The sequence below is a fragment of the Mobula birostris genome, chromosome 6 (assembly GCF_030028105.1).
Source record: "Mobula birostris isolate sMobBir1 chromosome 6, sMobBir1.hap1, whole genome shotgun sequence".
NCBI classification, from domain to species: Eukaryota; Metazoa; Chordata; class Chondrichthyes; order Myliobatiformes; family Myliobatidae; genus Mobula; species Mobula birostris.
Genome location: NC_092375.1, coordinates 71,003,522 through 71,027,949, shown reverse-complemented (window position 1 = coordinate 71,027,949; position 24,428 = coordinate 71,003,522). Strand labels below are relative to the sequence as shown.

At 41.3% G+C, this 24,428-nt stretch overlaps 1 protein-coding gene across 2 annotated transcripts; it reads right to left on the bottom strand.

The window, feature by feature from the left end:
* Positions 1 to 11,231: 11,231 nt before the first annotated feature.
* On the bottom strand, positions 11,232 to 20,305 carry LOC140199816 (uroplakin-1b-like). 2 transcript variants are annotated; one of them, XM_072262314.1, is made up of 8 exons: positions 20,254 to 20,305; positions 18,596 to 18,674; positions 16,272 to 16,472; positions 15,701 to 15,775; positions 14,689 to 14,811; positions 14,277 to 14,456; positions 12,649 to 12,732; positions 11,232 to 12,151 (listed from the first exon to the last, which is right to left on the bottom strand). In XM_072262314.1, the coding sequence occupies exons 2-8, from the start codon at positions 18,662 to 18,664 to the stop codon at positions 12,101 to 12,103; spliced, it is 783 nt and encodes a 260-aa protein (XP_072118415.1). In that variant the 5' UTR covers positions 18,665 to 18,674; positions 20,254 to 20,305; the 3' UTR covers positions 11,232 to 12,100. The 2 variants fall into 2 exon arrangements, with proteins under 2 accessions (XP_072118415.1, XP_072118414.1); XM_072262313.1 differs by having other exon boundaries at positions 20,241 to 20,267.
* Between the last annotated feature and the right edge of the window lie 4,123 nt (positions 20,306 to 24,428).

The window sequence follows — 24,428 nt, the reverse complement described above, 5'->3', positions numbered from 1 at the left end:
GAAGTTCTGTGGGTGTGATAGAGACGCCTGGTTGGTATGTTGCCTCCCTGGTGCCAGGATCAAGGTCAGGGGGTCAGATTTCTGGATCATTGAGATCTCTTCTGGGGAGGTATGACCTGTACAGATGGGACAGGTTACAACTGAACCTGAGGGGGTTCAATATCCTTGAGAGCAGGTTGGCTAGAGTTGCTTGGGTGGGCTTAAACTAATTTGTCAGGGACTGGGAACCGGAGTGGTAGTGCTGAAGATAAAATAGTTGGTTTATAAACAAAGGCAGTTTGTAGTGAGACTGCTAGCAAGGAGGGGCTAATGACAGGGCAAAATTGCAGTCAACAGGATGAGTTGCAACATAAAAGGTGGACAAAATTGAAAAGGGTTAATACTGGACCGAAGGTGTTACATTTAAATGAGCGCAGTATACAGAAGAAGGTAGTTGAACTTGTAGCACAGTTCAGATGGGGAAGTATGATTTTGTAGGCATCACTGAGTCATGGCAGAAAGAAAATTATAGCTGGAAGCTTGATGTCCATGGATACACATTGTATTGAAAGGTCAGGCAGGAAGGAAGAGAGGGTGGCATTGCTCTGTTGGTAAGAAATGAATTCAAATCATTACAAAGAGCTGACACAGGGTTGGAAGGTGTTGAATTGTTGTGTATAGAGCTGAGGAACTGCAAGGGTAAAAGGTCTCTGATGGGAGTTAGAATACAGACCCCCAAACAGTGGTAAGGATGTGTTCTACAAATTACTATGGGAGATAGAAATTACATTCCAAAAGGGCAATGTTACAATAGTCATGAGAGATTTCAATATGCAGGTAGATTGGGAAAATCAGGTCAATGCTGGATTCCAAGAGGTGAAATTTCTAGAATGCCTACGGATGGCTTTTTGAGCAGCTTGTGATTGAACCCACTAACAGATCAGCTATTTTTGATAGGGTGTTGTGCAATGAACTGGAATTGATTAGAGAGCTTAAGGTAAAAGAACCCTTAAGGGCAAATGCTCATAATATGATCGAACTCACCCTGAAATTTGAGAAGGAGAAGCTAAAATCAGATGTATCAGTTTACATTGGAGTAAAGGGAATTACAGAGGCATGAGAGAGGAGCTGTCCAAAATTGATTGGAAAAGGACACTGGCAGGGATGACGGCAGAGCAGCAATGGTTGGAATTTCTGGAAGAAATTCAGAAGGCACAGGATAGATATACAGTACATATATCCCAAAGAGGAAGACGTATTCTGAAGTCTGCGGCACTAGTAGAGAGGACCAAGAAAGTATGGACAAGGGAAGCACAGGACAGTTTTGAATTGGTAGACTGGACTGTTTTTGGGGATTCATCGTTGAATCTGGATGAGAATGCCGCATTTGTTATGGACTTCATTAAAACCTATGTGGATGAGTGTGTGCCTATGAAAACTTGCTGTACATTCCCAAAGCAAAAGCTGTGGATGAATCAGAAGGTTCGTTGTCTGCTGAGGACTAGATCTGTGGCATTTAAGTCTGGTGACCCAGGTCTGTACAAGAAAATCAGGTATGACTTGCAGAGAGCTATTGCAAGAGCAAAGAAACAATTCCAAGTGAGGTTGGAGGTGACATTGGATGCACTTCAACTCTGGCAGGGTTTGCAGGACATTACTTCCTACAAAGTGAAACCCAATAGCATGAATGACAGTAATGTTTCACTACCAGATTAGTTCAACGGCTTCTATGCCCACTTTGAAAGGGAGAATATAACTACAGCTGTGAAGATCCCTGCTGCACCTGGTGATCCTGTGAACTCTGTCTCTGAGGCCGATGTCAGGCTGTCTTTAAGGACACCTCACAAGGTGGCAGACCCCGACAGAATACCTGGAAAGGCTCTGAAAACTTGTACCAACCAACTGGTGAGAGTATTCAAAAACATTTTCAATCTCTCATTGCTATGGTCAGAAATTCCCACCTGCTTCAAAAAGGCAACAATTATACCAGTGCCTAAGAAGAGTAGTGTGAGCTGCCTGGACTATCACCCAGTAGCACTCACAGTGATGAAATGCTTTGAGAGGTTGGTCATGGCTGCAATCAACTGCTGCTTCAGAAAAGACCTGGACCCATGGCATTTTGGCTGTCACCACCATAGGTCTATGGTAGATGCAATCTCAATGGCTTTTCACACAGTCTTAGATCACCTGGACAATACAAACACTGACAGTTCATAGTCAATGAACTGTCAGGATGCAGTTCATTGATAATAAGTCAGCATTTAGCACCATCAATCCTACAGCCATGATTGATAAGATGCAGAACTTTGGACTCTGTACCTCCCTCTGCAATTGGATCCTCAACTTCCTAACTGGATTGGTGATAATATCTCCTCCTCGCTGATGATCAACACTGGTGCACCTCAGGGGGGTGTGCTTAGCCCACTGCTCTACTCTCTCTATACCCGTGACTGTGTTCTAGACATAGCACAAATACAATCTATAAATTTGTTGATGATACAACCATTGTTGGCAGAATCCCAGATGGAGATGAGAGGATGTACAGAAGTGAGATATATACCAGCTAGTGGAGTGGTGTCACAGCAACAACCTTGCATTCAAAGTCAGTAAGACCAAAGAGCTGATTGTGGACTTCAGGAAGGGTAAAATGAGGGAAGACAAACCAATCCTCATAGAGGGATCAGAAGTGGAGAGAGTGAGCAATTTTAAGTTCCTGGGTGGTCAAGATCACTGAGGATCTAACCCGGTTCCAACATGTCAATGCGGTTATAAAGAAGGCAGAACAGTGGCTATATTTCATTAGGAGTTTGGAGAGATTTGGTTTGTCAACTGAATGACTCGAAACCTTCTATAGATGTACCATGGAAAGCATTCTGACTGCCTGCAATACCATCTGATACAGGTGTGTTGGAGGAGGGGGCTACTGCACAGGACCAAAAGAAGCTACAGAAAGTTGTAAAATTAGTCAGCGTCACCTTGGGTACAAGCCTCCATAGTATCCAAGACATCTTCAAGAAGTGGTGGCTCAGAGAGGCTACATCCATTTTTAAGGATCCCCATCACCCAGGACGTGCCCTCTTCTCACTGTTATCATCAGGAAGGAGATACAGAAGCCTGAAGTCACACACTCAGCAACTCAGGAACAGCTTCATCCCCTCTGCCATATGTTTCCTAAATGGACATTGAACCCATGAATATACCTCACTATATATATAATTTTCTGGTTTTGCGCTATTCTAATAGATATACTGACTGTAATTGATTAACTTCCGTCTATGTTATCATGTATTGCATTGAGCTGCTGCTGCTAAGTTAACAAGTTTCACTACACGTGCCGGTGAAAATAAACCTGATTCTGATTCTAAAGCCAAGAATGACACAACAGTGGCTAACAGGAGAAGGCAAAGCCAACATAAAAGCCAAAGAAAGGGCATATAATATAATACTTGAATATAACATATATAATGGCATGAGGGGGGACCTGGTCAAAGTTGGCTGGAAAGGGACACTAGCAGGAAGGACAGCAAAGCAGCAATGGTTGGAGTTACTGCAAAAAATGAGGGAAATGCAAGACAGATATATTCCAAATAAGAAGAAATTTTCGAATGGAAGAAGGACACTACAGTGGCTGACAAGTGACATCAGAGCCAAAGTAAAAGCAAAACAGAGGCATACAAGGAAGCCAAAGCTAGTGGGGAGATAGAGGATTGGGAAGCTTTTAAAAACTTGCAGAAGGAAACGAAGAAGAAAAGGAAGGAAAAGGTGAATTATGAAAGGATTATGAAAGGCTTGAACGGATTAGATATGGCAAAGTTATTTCCCATGGTAGGGGGGTCTAGGACAAGGGGGAACAACTTCAGGATTGAAGGACGTCCATTTAGAACAGAGAGGTGGAGAAACTACTTTAGCCAGAGGGTGGTAAATCTGTGGAATTTGTTGCCACGAGCAGCTGTGGAGGCCAAGTCACTGGGTGTATTTAAGGCAGAGTTAGACAGGTTCTTGATTAGCCAAGGCATCAAAGGGTATGGGGAGAAGGCAGGGGAGTGGGGATGACTGGAAGAATTGGATCAGCCCATGATTGAATGGCAGAGCAGACTTGATGGGCCAAATGGCCTATTTCTGCTCCTATGTCTTATTATGGTCTTATGGTCTTAAAATATATATAGAAACGAGACGTTTCTTCAAACAAGGGTGTAAAGCACATAACAGACGATACCTTATGAAGGTAAGGATGAAATCTACAGATAAATCACACATAAATAATAAACTAAAGGGCATTAATATTAAACAGTGCAAGGTATGGAACAGATTAACCAATGCCACTTCAAATATGATGTGACCAGGAGTTCAGAAGTCTAATGGACTGGGAGAAGAAACTGTTTCTCATCCTGACCGTTCTTGTTTTTATGCTTCGTAGTCTCCTGCCTGATGGTAGGAAGTCAAAGAGGATGCTCGATGGATGGATAGGTGGGATCCTTAATGACACTAAGGGCCCTGCGGATACAGCGCTCCTGATAAATGACCCCGATGGTTGGTAGGGAGACTCTTATGACCCTTTCAGTTGCTCTCACAGTCCTTTGTAAGGACTTCAGGTCTGATGCTCAACTGCTCCCATAACAGATGGAGATGCAACTTGTCAGGACTCTCTTAATGGTTCTCCTGCAAAATACAGGTAAGATGGGGTTTAGAAAACTTGTTTCTCTCAATCTTTTTTGGAAGTGGAGGTGCTGCTGTGCCGCCTTGTTCAAGGAGGTGATAATAAGGGACCAGGTGAGGTCATTTGTGATGTGAACTCCCAGGAACTTGGTGCACTTAACTCTCTCTACAGAGGAACCATGTATTCACTGAGGGGGATGGTTTGTTTGCACCTTTCTGAATTCCACAATGATTTCCTTTGTCTTTTCCACGTTCAGGCTTAGGTTGTTCTTCTCACACCAATCCACCAGCTGTTCCACTTCCTCTCTATATCAGTCTCGTCATTGTTCTTGATAAGGTCAACCACTGTCGTGTCATCCGAAAACCTGATGACATGGTTTGATAAAGATAGAATACTTAAGCAAGCTAGCCAATAATATTAAAAAGGATACCAAAAGTTTCGTCCGTTACACTAAGTGTAAAAGAGAGGCGACAGTGGATATCGGACTGCTGGAAAATGATGCTGGAGAGGTAGAAATGAGGGACAAGGAAGTGGCAGCCGAACTGAATAAGTTTTTGCATCAGTCTTCACTACGGAAGATACTAGCAGTATGGTGGAAGTTACAGGTGTCAAGGGTCATGAAGTGTGTGAAGTTACCATTATTAGAGAGAAGGTTCCTGGGAAACTGAAAGGTCTGAAGGTAGATAAATCACCTGAACCAGATGGCATACACCTCATAGTTCTGAGGGAGATGATTGAAGATATTGTGGAGGCATTAGTAACGATCTTTCAAGAATCACTAGATTCTGGAATGGTTCTGGAAGACTGAAAAATTGCAAATGTCACGCCACCCTTCAAAAAAGGAGAGACAGAAGAAAGGAAACTATAAGCCAATTAGTCTGACCTCAGTGGTTGGGAAGATGTTGGAGTTGATTATTAAGGATGTGGTTTCGGTGTACATGGAGGCAAATGATAAAATAGGCCATAGTCAGCATGGTTTCCTCAAGGGAAAATCTTGCCTAACAAATCTGTTGGAATTCTTTGAAGAAATAACAAGCAGGAAAACAAAGGAGAATCAGTTGATGTTGTGTACTTGGATTTTCAGAAGGCCTTTGACAAGGTGCCACACATGAAGCCACTTAACAAGCGATGAGCCCATGGTGTTACAGGTAAGATTCCAGCATGGATAAAGCAGTGGCTGATTGGCAGGGGCAAAGACTGGGAATAAAGGGAGCCTTTTCTGTTTAGCTGCTGGTAACTAGTGGTGTTCCACAGGGGTCTCTGATAGGACCAATTCTTTTTACATTATACGTCAATGATTTGGATGATGGAATTGTTGACTTTGTTGCGAAGCTTGCAGACAATACAAAAATAGGTGGAAGGACAGCTGGTTGTGAGGAAGTTGAATGGCTATGTAAGGATTCAGACAGATTAGGAGAATGGGCAAAGAAGTGACAGATGAAAGATAGTGTTAAGAGGTGTATGGTCATGCACTTTGGTAGAAAAAAGTGAAATGATTGACTATTTTCTAAATGGAGAGAAAAGACAAACATCAGAGGTGCAAAGAGACTTGGGAGTCCTTGTGCAGGATTCCCTAAAGGTTAATTTGCAGGTTGAGGCTATGGCAAGGAAGGCAAATGCAATGTTAGTATTCATTTCAAGAAGAATATAAAAGCAAGGATATAATGTTAAGAACTTATAGAGCACTGGTGAGGCCTCACCTGGAGAATTGTGAGCAGTTTTGGGCCCCTTATCTTAAAAAGGATGTGCTAAAACTGGAGAGGGTTCAAAGGAGGTTCATGAAAATGATTCCAGGATTGAACAGCTTGTGCTATGGAGAGCATTTGATAACTCTGGCCCTGTATTCACTGGAATTCAGAAGAATGAGGGGTGATCTAATTGAAGCCTATCAAATGGTGAAAGGCCTTGATAGAGTGGATGTGGAGAGAATGTTTCCTATGGTGGGAGAGTCTAAGACCGGAGGACACAGCCTCAGAACAGAGGGGCGTCCTTTTAGAACAGAGATAAGGAGGAATTTCTTTAGCCTGAGTGGTGAATCTGTGGAATTCTTTGCCACAGGCAGCTGTGGAGACCAAGTTTTAGTGTACATTTAAGGCAGAGGTTGATAGATTATTGATTGGTCAGGGCACGAAGGGAGATGGGGTTGGGGTGGGGGAGACAAGAGATATGAGGCTGAAAGGAAAAATAGATTAGCCATGATGAAATGGTGGAGCAGACTCAATGGGCCAAATAGCCTAATTCCACTCCTATATCTTATAGTTTTAGAACATAGAACATAGAATAGTACAGCACAGTACAGGCCCTTCGGCCCACAATGTTGTGCCGACCCTCGAACCCTGCCTCCCATATAAGCCCCCACCTTAAATTCCTCCATATACCTGTCTAGTAGTCTCTTAAACTTCACTAGTGTATCTGCCTCCACCACTGACTCAGGCAGTGCATTCCACGCACCAACCACTCTCTGAGTAAAAAACCTTCCTCTAATATCCCCCTTGAACTTCCCACCCCTTACCTTAAAGCCATGTCCTCTTGTATTGAGCAGTGGTGCCCTGAGGAAGAGGCGCTGGCTATCCACTCTATCTATTCCTCTTATTATCTTGTACACCTCTATCATGTCTTCTCTCATCCTCCTTCTCTCCAAAGAGTAAAGCCCTAGCTCCCTTAAGCTCTGATCATAATGCATACTTTCAAAACCAGGCAGCATCCTGGTAAATCTCCTCTGTACCCTTTCCAATGCTTCCACATCCTTCCTATAGTGAGGTGACCAGAACTGGACACAATACTCCAAGAGGCAACTTTCAGGGATCTGTGGACATGTACCCCGAGATCCCTCTGCTCCTCCACACTATCAAGTATCCTGCCATTTACTTTGTACTCTGCCTTGGAGTTTGTCCTTCCAAAGTGTACCACCTCACACTTCTCCAGGTTGAACTCCCTCTGCCACTTCTCAGCCCACTTCTGCATCCTATCAATGTCTCTCTGCAATCTTTGACAATCCTCTACACTATCTACAACACCACCAACCTTTGTGTCATCTGCAAACTTGCCAACCCACCCTTCTACCCCCACATCCAGGTCATTAATAAAAATCACGAAAAGTAGAGGTCCCAGAACAGATCCTTGTGGGACACCACTAGTCACAATCCTCCAATCTGAATGTACTCCCTCCACCACCACCCTCTGCCTTCTGCAGGCAAGCCAATTCTGAATCCACCTGGCCAAACTTCCCTGGATCCCATGCCTTCTAACTTTCTGAATAAGCCTACCGTGTGGAACCTTGTCAAATGCCTTACTAAAATCCATATAGATCACATCCACTGCACTACCCTCATCTATATGCCTGGTCACCTCCTCAAAGAACTCTATCAGGCTTGTTAGACACAATCTGCCATTCACAAAGCCATGCTGACTGTCCCTGATCAGACCATGATTCTCTAAATGCCTATAGATCCTATCTCTAAGAATCTTTTCCAACAGCTTTCCCACCACAGACGTAAGGCTCACTGGTCTATAATTACCCGGACTATCCCTATTACCTTTTTTGAACAAGGGAACAACATTTGCCACCCTCCAATCCTCCAGTACCATTCTCATGGACAATGAGGACATAAAGATCCTAGCCAGAGGCTCAGCAATCTCTTCTCTCACCTCGTGGAGCAGCCTGGGGAATATTCCGTCAGGCCCCGGGGACTTATCTGTCCTATTGTATTTTAACAACTCCAACACCTCCTCTCCCTTAATATCAACATGCTCCAGAACATCAACCTCACTCATATTATCCTCACCATCATCAAGTTCTCTCTCATTGGTGAATACCGAAGAGAAGTATTCATTGAGGACCTCGCTCACTTCCACAGCCTCCAGGCACATCTTCCCACCTTTATCTCTAATCAGTCCTACCTTCACTCCTGTCATCCTTTTTTTCTTCACATAATTGAAGAATGCCTTGGGGTTTTCCTTTACCCTACTCGCCAAGGCCTTCTCAGCCCCTTCTTAAGCTCCTTTCTTGCTTCCCTGTATTCCTCAATAGACCTATCTGATCCTTGCTTCCTAATCCTCATGTGTGCTGTCTTTTTCCACCTGACTAGATTTTCCACCTCACTTGTCACCCATGGTTCCTTCACCCTACCATTCTTTATCTTCCTCACCGGAACAAATTTATCCCTTACATCCCTCAAGAGATCTCTAAACACATGTCCATAGTATATTTCCCTGCAAAAACATCATCCCAATTCACACCCACAAGTTCTAGCCTTATAGCCTCATAATTTGCCTTTCTCCAATTAAAAATTTTCCTGTCCTCTTTGATTCTATCCTTTATAATTATCATGGAAAAGGCCAGGGAGCGGTGGTCACTGTCCCCCAGATGCTCACCCACTGAGAGATCTGTGACCTGACCCGGTTCATTACCTAGTACTAGATCTAGTATGGCATTCCCCCTGGTCGGCCTGTCCACATACTGTGACAGGAATCCATCCTGGACACACTTAACAAACTCTGCCCCATCTAAACCCTTGGAACTAATCAGGTGCCAATCAATAGTAGGGAAGTTAAAGTCACCCATGATAACAACCCTGTTATTTTTGCACCTTTCCAAAATCTGCCTCCCAATCTGCTCCTCTGTATCTCTACTGCTACCAGGGGGCCTATAGAATACCCCCAGTAGAGTAACTGCTCCCTTCCTGTTCCTGACTTCCACCCATATTGACTCAAAAGAGGATCCTGCTACATTACCCACCCTTTCTGTAGCTGTAACAGTGTTGAACAGAGAGATCTTGGTGTCCAAGTTTATAGCTCTTTGAAAGTGGCTATACAAGTCATTAAGGTAGTTAAGACTTAGGGAATGCTTGCTTTTGTTAGTCGAGGCATTGAATTCAAAAGTCAAGAAGTTATGTTGCAACTTTATAAAACTCTTGTTAGGCCATATCTAGAGTATTATGTACAATTTTGGTCACCCGACTTTAGGACGGATGTTGAGGGCTTGGAGAGGGTGCAGAAGATGCTTACCAGGATGCTACCAGGTTAGAGGGTATATGCTTTTACGAGAGGATGGATAAAGTTGGGTTGTTTTCTCTGGAGCGCCAAGGCTGAGGGGAGTTCTGATAGAAGCTTACAAGATTATGAGAGGCATTGATAGAGTGGACAGAGTATCTGTTTCCCAGGGTTGAAATGTCTAATACTGCAGGCATACATTGAAGGTGAGAGGGGGTAGGTTCAAAGGAGATGTGAGGAGTAAGCTTATTACTCAGAGTTGTAACTGCGTAGAATGCACTGTCTGGTATGGTGGTAGAGGCTATAACATTAGAGGCTTTTAAGAGACGTTTGGATAGGCACATTGATACAAGGAAGATGGATGGACATGGACATTGTGTGGGTAGGACAGATTAGTGTCTGAGTGTTATTGATTTGCTTTGAAGTTGGCTCAGCCCAACATCGTGGGCCAAATGACCTGTTCCTGTGCTATACTCTTCTATGTTCTATATCCTTGATAATCTGTTTTTAGGGGAAAATGGTAAGAGGCCTACATGTTTCCCTCCTGTCACCTTTGGATACTGCACCATCCAACCTAGTTTCACAGCCATTCTAGACCAAGTTGTAAAGCCTACATACCTCCTTCAACAGGATGCATTCAGAGCAGAAAATATACCTTAATGTCAATCACAACATCAACCTCATCTGTAAATGCATTAGTGAACTATGCTTGCAGTCATGACTACTGAAATATATATATTTAGCTGCAATTAGAGGGGACTCCGTGAGACAGAGAGGAAGTCATCCTTCACCACCTTGCTTTGCTATCAAACTACTCTTCATGTTGGTTTAAGGGTTGGTGCACAACAGGCCTGACATTTACTACAGCTCAAAATAGCATCAGCTGTATTGTTGATCTATGATATTACAAACACCCTACAGTCAGTGAAAGAGCATGATCAAAGCAGAGACAAGTGTGCATATACTGGAATCTGGAACAGACTACCTGCTGGAGGAACTCAGCAGGTCAAGCAGCACCTGTGGGAGGTGGAGGAAGAATTGCGAGCATCCTGCGTTGGAAACCTTGTAACAGAGTGAATCTTGATGCAGTGCTTCAAACACTGGCAACTCCTTTCCCCATGACAAACGTTGTTCAATTTTCATCACAACTATTTTCAGCTAGACTAAATTTAGAAAAAGGTAGCAGGGCCTTCAGCCCATTTGAGTCCACACTAACAAACATTTATTTACAATCTTTATTCTCATCCCTTCCCCCCCCCCCCATTCCACTATTCACCTACATAGGAGCGATTTCACAGCTAATGAACTCCCCAATTGGCATATCTAGGATGTGCAGGAAATTTGTAATCATAGGGAGCTCGTGCATTCTCCTCTCACACTGCATCAGAGTTTCTGGTGCTAAGGCAGTAGCTCTATTGACTGTGCCAATGTACCCACCCTTCAAATATGACCCCATGGTGATGGGGGATTCAGTCCAAGTTACTTTTCATCTCCATCATGACTTTCTTCACACTTAAAACAGTTTGTTGTTTGATCATTGCCATCTTGCAGCAACATTGTTCTGAACTTAAGAAAATTCTGTCAACCAACTCAAATGTCCTGAATGTTCATAATTTATTGAAAATTAATGTTTTCATATATTAACAGATAAAAAAGAAAACCTATACTGTACATGTTTAACTTATGATCTGCTTACAGGTAGAACTAATACAATCTAAATTTACCTGCATTTTTGTACTCTGTACTTAAGATTTGTGAAGCATCTACAGCACAGTTATATTCAGCTTACATTGTATACAAAACACTACAACTTTGGCCACTGATTTTATTGTTCATACAGTTCAATACTTAAAATGAAAAAGCATAGTAAACAGAATTTTTTTTTTTTTTTTTTATAAAAACCAAAGTGGACAGTTGCAAACCTGTTAAAATAATAGAATCAAGGCTGAAGGGAAAATTGGAATTAACATGATTGTGGAATGACTTCAAGTAGGTACATCCTTTCCAAATTGTCAGCTTCAAAAAAGTAGTGCCCACTATTCCTAGCAGACAAGGATAAATTTAAATCTACCATTCACAGAGCAGTTAAGAGACATTTATAAATCAAGGCAAGCTAATATTTATACCAATTAAGTCACAGAGGTCTTGGCAAACACGCTCTTAACTAAATAGGCAAATATAGGGAGCAAAAAATCTAATTTTCAACAGGAGTCAACTGGTTATGGCACGGTTATAGCAGTGGACAATGGGTTCAAATTCATGATTCCATAGGAGACTGCTCGATAAGAAACTAGGCAAGAATTAAAACTAGTTCAAGAAGCCTTACATCAGGCCAAGATGTAGCTAAGTACAAAATGTTATACAATTCCAATTCCCAATACATCACAGGCACAGTTTAAGTGTGATCTCCTCAGTATTGCCAAGTGGTAGATAGTTAGAAATCATTCAATTCAAATCCATTAGAAGTCCAATTCAACCATCCAGGACAGCATAGTAGTACATTGTACCAACAAGGACAAAAAACTGAAACAAGAGGAAAAAAATGGCAGTTTGTATTAATTAGTTCATTATTTCAAATCTTCTATTCAAATTAAAGTACAATTGTCAGTGATTAAATATTGCACAGGACATCAGGGGAGCCCATCACTCACTTCAGAAAAGGGAACATTACATAGTGCTGATGAAGTTTCAAAGCCCAAGGTAGCACTTCCATACTTGCACTCAATCATTGTACTGACTTGTACTAGGCTGTTTTGAAGACTGGCATTAAACAGAAACTTGATCGACTCAGTCCCACCGACTGAATATTTGTCACATTATAGGGACAAAGTTTTAAAAAGTGAATCAGTTAATGATTACCACAGCAGGAATTTGTAAACTCTATTCCATAACAAGATGTAGCATTCAAATTAATGGAATAAGCAGCACTGTGGCTAAATAACATTCATACACTTGATAATTGAAAATCCTTTGTACAGAATGCACAAGTATTATCAAGTATATTAAAGATAAAGACTTACTGTCCAACAAAGGATGGCAAATCCAAACCATGCGACACCCCAAGCGTGTCTATTCAGAGCTCCCGAGATAGCTTCATAGCAACCCTAAAGTTATAACAAACCATTAATACAAGTTTAATATTGTTTGCAAAAAACAAACATTGATTTCATTAATATGAACAAAATCACGTACAGATTACATGGTCTCAAGACAGATCCTATTGCCTGCTCAATAGCAACTCTGCAGACAGGTGATAGTTAGAATATTGCATGTACTGCAAGTACTTACTCACCTCCGTTCAGTTATTGCTTTAACCAGTTCAGTTGTTGCTTTAACTAGCTCTAGGACAAATGAATAAACTAGATATTTTTTGCATGCATCCCTAAGAAGTGTTCAATTTACAAAAGCTGGCATCAACTCCTTACAAGTCTAAAAATGAGATACTATCCACTTCGTCACACTAAAAGGAATATTCAAAACATTTTGCTCAGCTTTTACACATTTCCCATAACAATTAACAGGCATAATCAATCTTGGGATTCTTAAATCAATTAGTGCTACCATCTGGGCTTGATCCCCCTATTAAAAGAATCTCCCATAATATTTATAATACAGCAAACAAATCAGCTTTTCCAGTAATTTCACTGTACCCAGTAGCTCTAGAAATGTATTCCATGACTGCATGTGTAGACCAAAAGACAACACAAAAAACCTAACAGATTCTGGGCCCAGACTAGAAATGTGATCTCCTTGTCAATCTAAACTATGCCTCAGTTGACCACACATACCAAGGTACTTAGATACTTGGTTAGAAAAAGTCAGATACACGTGCCAAGTAGTCCTTTCAAGCTGGTAAGAATTACTGTCCACCCCTAATTACTATTTGCTTCCCCAATGAGCCAACTACATTGTCCACATGCATGTTTATTGATGAATAGTGAACTCCTCCCACAGCAGCTTATTTACCAACAAGAATTTCTTTCCATCCAAAGTGCAAGGAAAGCCTACAAGCACAGAATGTCCACTGCAAGTTATTGCATACTTATGAATAAAGAGGAGACTTTTTGGCCTCTCTTTAAAATGCCAGCATGTTCAATGATCAAGCTGCTTCTACAGGGTTCACCTCCTGCCAAAATGCAGGTCAACACATCAACCTTGATAAGTATCACTGTCTTCAATTGACTGGCGACAAGACCCTTCAGCTAGGTCAAGGATCATTTTGGTCTGAAGGGGCTGGATGTGAAAGGCAGTGAGCACAAGTAAAGCTGTAAAAACCAAAGAGGAATATGGGAGTATGGCCCCATCATGGGAAGCTTGCCAAAAAAAAAATGATATTGAAGGGAAGGGAAAAGTGAACAAGGGACAATGTAGTGGAAAAGGTCTACTATTTGGCAGTGAGGAACAGGGCATAGGCATGTGGCCAGGAATATGGAGCTGGAGTGTGTTACCTTGTGTGATAGTCTCAGGATTGTAGTGGGTGGTCATTGAACACCACCTAACATGAAAAATATCCAGAGTCATCTTCCACAGAATGTAAAACCCTCCACTGAAGGACAACACAAGACCAAAGTATTCCCCAAAGTGACTTCAACTCATTAAGTTGCATCCCTTAAAAGTAAATATGTTCAAGTGGAAGAATCAGATTTACCTGATTATAAATATAGCCATTGGCACCAAGCTTGCATGCATCAAGATTGATGATTTGGCCAAAAGAGGACGTGGTACAACACTGTCGAGGCCAGGGAAAGTCAGAATCGTTATGCTTTGATCTGAACTCAGAGTTAAAATTAATCCAGTCTTCAGGCCCATTTACACCACAGCATTTATTCTGCAAATGAAAGACAAGTTACTTCATTCACTTTGCTTTTAAAGTGCTTAAATGCAGGATTGCAGATTCCTGGCCAGCCCTGCAATGGTTGTCCATTTTAGCTTTCTTACCAAGATCTGCATTCCAGCCACCACCCCCATACACACTTTTATTAGGAATTGCTATCAATGTTGTGTTGCTACAACTAGATTCTTTATTAATAATGTATCCAACCTTTCTCCCGCTTACTTACCTCAGGCATGATGTTATTCCAAGTATTTGTGACATCTACATACTTCCTGAACTCTGCTTCATTCTGCCATTTTCTGTTAGAATACAGCTGCAGCATTTGTTTGAGGAAGAAATTCGGAACAAACTACAAGAAAATGTAGATGTTGGGGAAAAAAAAAAAAATCAAATTACACATCTAAATCTGAAATAAATCATCCCCAGTCCCTCCCATCCCATTCCAAAAGAGGCAACAAAAAAATAGGATTCAATGCCTGAAGACTAGCTTGACTAGGTTAATTTAGGTGCTGAATGAACTCCCTCCCCCCCCCCAAACATCTGTAATCATTAAAAACTGGAAAGTTGGCTCTGTTTGAAAATTTTTGATCCAAAAATTGCATCTACCTACATACAACCAAAAGTATGCAATAAACTATAAAAATTGGTAACATTTTGACAGTCAGATTTTATAACCTAATCTTAAAATTCAAAATGGATACAAATATAAGTGGCAAAAAGCCTTGAGCATCAAAATATAGCTGTGATGAGAAGTGAATTTAGCAGATGTAGAATCACAATCTATATTTTGCAGTTGTGTCAATAATGGTCAAAGCTAAACATATTCAGGAGTCTAGGATACAGCTTTCATGCAAGGGTGAAGAACACTTCCCTTATCCGGGTTGATTTCCCAAGTACCTCCTAGCTTTGTTTTATATCTGATATTATAAACTACAATTTAAGACTTCAGCAGAGTAGTGCAATTGTACAAGATCAGTACCTCAAACATATTCTGTCACTTCAAACTACTTTTTAAATCTTTGCCCATATTGTAACTGTATGGCTAGAGTAAATATTATTTAAACTTAATGCATGCCATTATGATAGCACCTTGTCATCCACATAGAATATTTAGTTTGGAAATAAATTTATAAGCAAAAATGTAGGTACATTACAACTGCATTTCGGACAACTACTTCATTAAGTCAAATTGTTTACTCATGAAATTAGCAATATTACCTTGAATAGTTGTTACTTACATAGTCTCGCTGTGTTGCAGCTGTGATACAGGAGGCAACTTCAAAGATGTAAACAATTATCATCAGTACAAGGTACTGAAACAGAACAAATGACATTTAAGTATAGTTGCTACAAAGGTTACTAAGTGTTTTTGATACTCAAACTGCCTACACATTTTGTGGTCAACTGCATTGCTACTGATAACCGAAACTGGCATGATTAATTGGTCATTCATTCCTTCATGTTATTTTCAGTAACTATTTACCACAACTGTTTACTTGAATCCATTACATGGAAAAGGGCATCAGATTTCATTTGTCTGAAGCATAACCATGTTCCTTTCAGTATCTGAAAGCAATTTAATCCCTCCCCACACACAATTTGAATGATTTTTACAAGCTATGCATTTTATTGAAAAAAATACAATTACAATTTCCCAGAGTGTGTCATTTTGGTTCATCACAAAACAAAATACATGTTCAAATGAAGTTCTCAAAAATTTGAATTAAAGAATTTCTATTACAGACATTTCTTGTAAACAACAAAGAATCTATGCAAATCTTAATGAATATAACTAGAGTTCAAACTTACTGTCAAAATAGCTTTCTTGGCTGACTTCATGATTCCAAATATACCAACAACGCTCAGCAAAAACAGGCAAAAGCCAACAAAGAGACCAATCCATGCAGCAGCAAAAATATCAGTGTTATCAGCAGCTGCAAGCAAAGGCCAGAGCCTGTACTGATCTGAAACGTGGAAGATGCATTCAGCCGTCAATGCAATGCCACATAACTGCAAAATAGGAGCAGAAAGATCAATCAGAAGCTGTGTCTTTCAAACAATAGTCAAGCTTCAAATTGCTTCTGGAAAACTGAGAAAGTACAACTAATACTAGGACTTCTGAAGAATATTCTCAATCAAATTCTCCCAGGTGGGCAATTATTTACAGTTCTTTTACAAAGAAAAATAGAGTCAACCTCACCAAGTTCTCACAAGAAACAGCACACAGGGGAAATGTTCCCTCAAAATGTTTCAGCATTTGTTATTCATGTGAGCTAAAGTGGTATATCAAGTTCCAATATGATGACAGGCCTTCACCATCAGAAGTGCAGAGGGTGAACATCAAAAAGTCCTTGCTTATTTTGACATTTATATTAGAGTTTCTCAGCCCTTAATGGAAGAGCTCTGTACAGCATCCAAAGTATCTAAATATGAACAGATTTCCCATACAAATTATTTTAATCCACAAGGAAAATAATCATTTAGCAAATATGGACAAAAAGCATTTGAATTTAAGTATTGGTGTTATTCTTGGCACAGATACGTAGTTTGGTTATCTTCAAGTTATAAAGAATCTATACAATCCCAACTATCATTGATTGAGATTGAACAACCCAACTGCAGTTTCAAATTAATGAACAGCACCAAATTTCGAAGGGAACACTGTTACCCAAAACAGATTAAAATGATTATATTTCCAGAATGGATGTAAAATAGAGATGCTGCCGAACACTTGTCATTTTCTCCCCCACTAGTTTTCAACCATTAATATCTTGCTTGGGCAAGGTAGATACTTATAACGTCTAGGAGATAGCTGATTCAGGATTAAAATACAAAGGTTGATCACAAATTGAAGAAAAGGAAGAGGAAAGTTGGAAATCAATCCTCCTTAGAAATATTAACATTATTACAGAGATAAATGTCAGTAAAGAAGAAGCCCAGGCACACTGGACTTGAAGTAGATGTTTTTGGATAGTGGGTTGGGAAGTCCAAAGGAAGAAGAATAAAAAAAAAAAATAAAGTGCTCAGGTCAGTATAAGCACCTTTTCCCATGGGTGCTTCGACAGCCTCTGTAGTATTCAGATTGCGTAATAGAATTTGCTTTGCATCAAGGTTGCTATGTTATCCTAAAGCATTATTATCCAACTTTTAAGTTTTTGTTTTGAAAAAAAAGGGTAGTCAAACATCAAAGCTGAAACACTAGAGTCAGACTGAGTAATTTCCACCTCCCCCAAGTGTTTTTGATAAAAATACTGATACAGGGAAAATGTTCTGATTTATGTAGTATCCAAGCACAGATTCTTATTCCAGATGACCACTTCCACTGAAATTTAGTAGATCTCCCACTTAAAGTCAGCAGAATTCTTCCCACCTTTAACCAACTCTTTGGAAAAGGGTCTGATGCCTGAGAATAGAGAATAAGTGCAGCCCAAGATATTCCAAGAGTTTAATGAGCCAGGATCAGCTTCGTCCAACTTCCCTCTCGCGCCAGAGATCTGCATGCTATTATATACCAGGCTGGACCTTCTGTGGCTTTTAACCCCAGGACCACTTTCCCGCAGTAACTATCCTTTAATAAATGAGAAATTCGGCAGGTACTGGAAATCCAAAGCAACACACAATGTTGGAGGAACTTAGTAGGTCAGGCAGCATCTATGGAAAATGAATAAACAGTCGATGTTTCGGGGAAATCCACTGATGCTTCAAATATACAAATCAACTGAGTAAACAGCCACACTCGGCCAGCAAGTCAACTTCTGTTTACTTCAAATAAATGAACCCACTTAGACAAGGAGCTGCTGGGGTGATTATGGTAAATTAACAGCCGCACCTTTGAATGTTTGAATACATCTAACATTGGCAATTGAGAGACAGCCAGGGCTTTGTCAGATGGGAAGCACAAGTCTTTGCTGGCTGTTAAAAGCTGTCCTGAAGCATAACCAGCCACCAATACAACACTGATTCCAAACTTGTTGGAGGACATCTCCCACTGGAAGCCTGCACACCAGAAACAGTATGGTCCAACAGAGAAAACTTATCAGCAGAAACACTGGCTCATTATGAATTCTTTTGATGTTGATATCCAATTACAGAGCAGATACAGGAACACAATGCAAATTTCAGTTAATACTCACCATAATGACCACATTTCCAAAAATGAGCAGTCCTTGGAAAGCCCTAACTCCCGAACTTCCTTTAGCCATTTTGAGTCTCCTAAAAAGGAAACAAAATTAATCCTTCCAGCTGGCATATGAAACCACAGAAACAATTACAGCAAGAATTGTGTTAAAGAAATGTAACTAGGAGAAATATTGCGCATTGTTCTGGAAAATGCAGCCACTTCACAGATTGTTTAGAAAGGCCAATTCTCTCAACTGTTTTCAATAATGTTTTTCAAAAAAATCCTACGGGGGAATGCTCACATCTAGTTATGTTATTTGCATTTATATCTGAGATAGACAGACAGACAGATCTATCCAGGACTCAAATCCATAATTTTACAAGTTCACACAAGCAAAAGCTTAGCTAATACATCATCGTACAGAAGAGCCAGGATAACCAATCTCTGAAGTAATTGCAGCTACAACAGCTTTTGGCACAAAAAAAAGTTAAGAAGGGCCATATAGTACTTTTAGTGTATCAGAACAGCAAGATATATATATTATAAAATATAAAATCTTTTCTGCAGTAAAGAGTCTGCATGATAGAGTATCTGACACCAGGAAATTTATTGAAGACAACAACCATTTTGTAAAACAAATGTCTTTGAAAGAAATCAAAGAAATGAAGCTTCAGCATAGGAAACCGAACGTTTTCCAAATAACTGAGGCACAAAGGACACCTGAACCAGGGTCCAGTCAGCACTTGATTATCTTCTATTCTTCACTGACCTGATACCTGTAGAATTCCAGCTGCTGCAGTCCAGTAGCTAAATATCCCACAAAAACCCAAGTATAGCACTGCAGCCAACCCCAGGGTATCTACTGAGACAAACTTCAGGGGAAAAAAATGTCACTTAAAAAAAACAGGGAACCCAGTTCAATCAGACTGGCAGTTAGTAATCAGTTAGAGACACTGATAGTTTTGGGGTCCACTTCTCTTCCATCAATCTGGAAGATGATAATAGAGAAACATGCACACAAAGCCATCCCATTTCCTTGGTTCTGTCCTGTGACTCTAGACCACACCATTAGCTGCAGGGTGGGAACAACAGGTTTAACCACATTCCTTAAGTGACGAACTCACTTGGCGCGACAGCAGCACACGGTTATCAATACACCCATTTATTACAAGGGAAAGGGTGGACATGGTGCGACTTAAATCAGAAATGCTCGGCCAAATTACGCGCCCCAAACGCTGGGATCACAAACAGGTCAGTGACAACCTAAGAGGGAGAAGCGCAACACACCCAATGGGTGTCATCAATTTCCAAGTCATATGTTGGAGTGAGGCGGATAGCCGAGGTGATCTTTTGTACTTTTTTTTAAAAAAAGGAGTCAAAACGAGTGGCAATAATAAAATTACCTCACGAATGAGAGGGTGAAAACCAGGAAAGTTTCCGCAAAGCCAAACGACGAACTACATAATCCACTGCTCAGTTACAAACACCGCTTGAAGTAAAATTTCTCTTTACCCATATAATGCAGGTATAATAGCCAAGAACAAAATAAAATCGCCCCAACCAGACTAACAAGAGGCGCAAAATATCTCTAGCATCAGACTGAACACGAGTAGGGTGGGAGCTCGGTAAGTTATAAACGCGGCTCCTCCTCCCCTTACCTGCACAACACACCTGTTCCCCGTCTCTCCGGTAGCCGACTAAACGCGCAGCTTTTACAGAGAGCTTTTATAGCACCTGCGCGCTGCCCCGGCCCGGCCCGGCCCCACCTCCCAAAGCCTCGCCCTCTCAGCGCATGGGGTCTCGTTCCGAGGAAGGGAAGCCCTCTCCAGAATCGCCTCCTTTTTGATGAGTATTTACAGCAATTCTTTTTATCGGTTGAATTTCAGATTGTCAGTATCCGTCGTATTTTGTTCTAATGCAACGTAAATCAGCTGCGGATTCTTTTTTTTTTGTAAACTGTTATCTTCTTGGCAACATCTGATAACAAGTGCAACGGGCTACTGTTATTGCAGAAGAGTCTTTGGGTCGTGGAAGAAAACTGGGGCGCTCGGGGGAAACCCAGGTGGTCACAAAGATAACATGCAAACTCCACACCAATAGCATCTGAGGTCAGGGTTTAATGCCGTTCTCTGGCATTCTGCCGCCAACAGAAGTTTTGTTTAGCTTCTGTGGAAACTGAAAATGTCTCATATTGTTAACCTTTCATTTGAAAAGGCAAGCAACACACAGAATGCTGGAGGAACTCAGCAGGCCAGGTAGCATCTATGGAAAAAAAAAGTCCACGTTTTGTGCTGAGACCCTTAGGCAGGACTTTCATTCCATAGCTGCTGCCTGGCCTGCTGAGTTCCTCCAGCATTTTGTGCCTGTTGCAAAGGATTTCCAGCACCTGCGGATTTTCTCTTGTTAGTGATTTGAAAAGTCATGATGATTCTCTCTCTTTCCACGGACACTGCCTGGCCCAGAGAGCATTTGTTTTGTGCCAGGTTTCCAGATTCCGAACTATTTTTATTCCAAAACGATTTCCCGAGGTTTACATGAAATGTGTTATTATCAGGTGAATGCAATGGACTTTAAGGCACAATCCCCACTCCCCCCCCCCCCGTCTACCCAACCCTGACTCTGTACTTGCCCTCGCAGCCACCAGAAGTGCAGAACTTGTTCCTACATCTCCACCCTCGCCACTGTTCAGGGACCTAAACAGCCCTTCTAGGTGATGCAGATATTCACATACACATGTTCCAACCTTGACCGTGGCATTCAACGGGAACAAGCAAAGGTTAGGTGGCGGGGGGGGGGGTGCGCCGGGTGGAAATGAACGTGCCAAGGAGCTCTGTTCACCACGGTTCAATCAGCTATCGCCCGGAGTGTAGTGCGAGAATAAAATGAACTGCTAGTGGAAGCGACGGATTCAGATTAATCTGGAACATTTAATTGAAGTTTGGATAGGTACATGGATGGGAGGGATATGGAGGGCTATGGTCTGGATAGAGGTAGGTGGGACTGGATGAGAGATGGGTTGAAGGGCTTCTTTCTATGCTGTAGTGCTCTGTGACTGAGCCATCCGGGCTCCTGACTGTATTCCATTTCAACGCCCATCCCATTAGGATGAAATGATGAGCCTGAGAGCTCTTGGGTCAAGGGGAGATCACTGTCTTTCTTTTAACTGCACGAGCATGTCAGCCTACAGTACACTGAGCTATTCCATGGTAATCAGTGCAAATAAGAATGGGCCACAATAGTCTTCCAACCCACTGTAGAAAACAAGATAATACTCTAACTCTCTTCTTCGTCGTCATTAAATAATGAGCACCCGATTCGAGATCTTCAATATATATCAGTACCTGCATTTGGAACATAACTGGAGAAGGTAATCAATGGAGCTATCACCTACTGATCATTCATTTACTTAACCAGGACTTCAACACTGTGTTCAGTTAATCCAAGAGGGCTTTGCCTTAAGGACGCAAACAACAGGAATTCTGCAGATGCTGAAAATTCAAGCAACACACATAAAAGTTGCTGGTGAATGCAGCAGGCCAGTGTCACTCTTCCTTCAGTTAGTCCTGACGAAGGGTCTTGGCCTGAAACGTCGACTGCACCTCTTCCTAGAGATGCTGCCTGGCCTGCTGCGTTCACTTTGCCTTAAGGACGTTAGGCATGCAGAAATCAGGTACGTGACTGATCAGATAAGCAGCCAGATGAGTGCATAGAGCATCAAATTAGTGTATGGATTTACTGCTGGAGGCTGGTAAATGTTCTGCTCTTACTGGTGGGTCATGGGTATAGTAGGACGCTCAAAATGCACCTTTAGACAGCCTAACAATGTTTCGAATTACTGAGAAATCCAGGGGGGTGGGGGGGGGTGCTGAAAGAAATCATAAAATTACGAATAAGCTTTATGACTCCATAAAAAACTTGCCCTAAATCGCAGAACTGTGAGCAAAGAATGATGAAAGGCCAGAAAGCAGAGCTGTTCCATAGTGACACCTAGTGGCTAGAATTAGTAAATGCAGGCAGACAAATTTGATACAGTATTAAACTTAATAGGTTATCATGCTGTGGAATATTCACTTTTTTTTATTTTCCACAGATGCTGCCTCTCCTTGTGACTGTTTTTCAGCACTCCTGTGTTATCTTTACACACTTCCAGCTCCTGTATTATTTTGATTTATATACACAGTGAGTTCTCATTAATTAATCAGGCCAGCCACTTATATGGGACAACTTGTAAAGAACAAAAACTAAATGAAAGAATAGCTGGGATTCCCTTTGGTTATTTGGGACACTCTGCCACTTAATCAGGATAGGAGACGAGTGCTGAACAGTGTCTAACTAGTGTCAGTCGCATGAACTTGTGTGGCCGTTAGACACTGCACTATGCTTAGAGCAAACAGTTTTTAAATTGCGTCATTTGCATGTGTTTTGCGTTCAAAAAGCAGTGATATTTGCCGCTGATAATTGGCGCGAAATAAGCAGAAAGACAATTTTGAATTGTTTTGCTCACTGCAGTTTCAAGCATTCAGGAGTGAAAACAAAGGAATTTTGCTGCTTCAGCAAGTTAGGAAATATGAAGAACTTGAAGTATTGACCATCATCTTGAATGTTACAATGAAAATGAAGGTTTGGAGGATGCAATCTTCAAAAGCATTATATGAAGGCAGACTATTATCTGTACTAGGTGTCTGTGCTAATTTTGTTCATTCACAATAAATCTGGATAGGTATATAGATGAGAGGGCTATGGAGAGCTATGGTCAAGCTGCAGATCGATTGGACTTGTCAGATTGCTAGTTTGGTACAGACTAGGTAGGCCAAAGTGTCTGTTCCTGTGCTGTAGTGTTCTAAAGAATGCAGCAGCGTGTTGGTTGTCCATCGTATCCAATGATGACAAACCTGTGCGGGAGAGTTTTTAAAGTGGAAAAGCTGTTGCACTGGGATAGTTCCACTCTCTCACCCTCAGAAGTCTGGGTCCAGTGGTATGGGTAGTCATCACTAACTGGAATCTTCCTTGGTTGTAGTGGATTACCATGAATTCTTTAAAGTCATAGAACATGACACAGGAACAGACCCTTTGGCCTACCTAGTCTGTAGCAATCTGCCAAGTTCAATCGCTCTGCACCTTGACCATAGCTCTCCATACCCCTCTCATCTATATACCTATCCAGATTTATTGTAAATGTTGGTATCAAACCCATGTCCACCACTTGTGCTGGCAGCTTGTTCCGCACTCTCGCCACCCATTGAGTGAAGAAGTTCCCTCTCATGTTACCCTTAAACATTTCACCTTTCACCCTTAACCCATGACATCCATTTGTAGTCTCTCCCAACCTTAGTAGAAAAAGCCTGCTTGCATTTACCTTATCTATATCCTCATAATTTTCTATACCTCTATCAAATCTCCCCTCAATCTTCTACATTCTAGGGAGTAAACTCCTAACCTATTCAATCTTTCCCTATAACCCACATCCTCAAGTCATGGCAACATCCTTATAAATTTTCAGTGCACTCGTTCAATCTTATTGACATCTTTCTTGTAGGTAGGTGACATAATACTTCCAAATTAGGCCTCACAACATCTTATACAATTTCAACATTACATCCCAAGTCTGTAGTCAGTACATTCATTTATGAAGGCAAATGTGCCAAAAGAATTCTTTATAACCCTACCTATCTGTTACACCACTTTTAAGGAATTATGGATCTGTATTCCCAGATCCCTCTGTTCTACCGTACTCCTCAGTACCCTATCTCTCATTGTGTAAGACCTACCCTGCTTGTCCTCTCAAAGTGCAACACCTCACACTTGATTTCCATCTGCCATTTTTAAACCCATTTTTCCAGCTGGTC

Excerpts from the sequence above, each read along its gene's own strand:
- LOC140199816 (XM_072262314.1), bottom strand. The coding sequence starts at position 18,664 with ATGGCTAAAGGAAGTTCGGGAGTTAGGGCTTTCCAAGGACTGCTCATT. Across the intron at positions 14,812-15,700 it reads CTGCAACACAGCGAGACTAT|TTTGTTCCGAATTTCTTCCT; the intron begins GTAAGTAACAAC and ends ATTTTCTTGTAG. Across the intron at positions 12,733-14,276 it reads ATGGCTATATTTATAATCAG|GGTTGCTATGAAGCTATCTC; the intron begins GTAAATCTGATT and ends TTATAACTTTAG.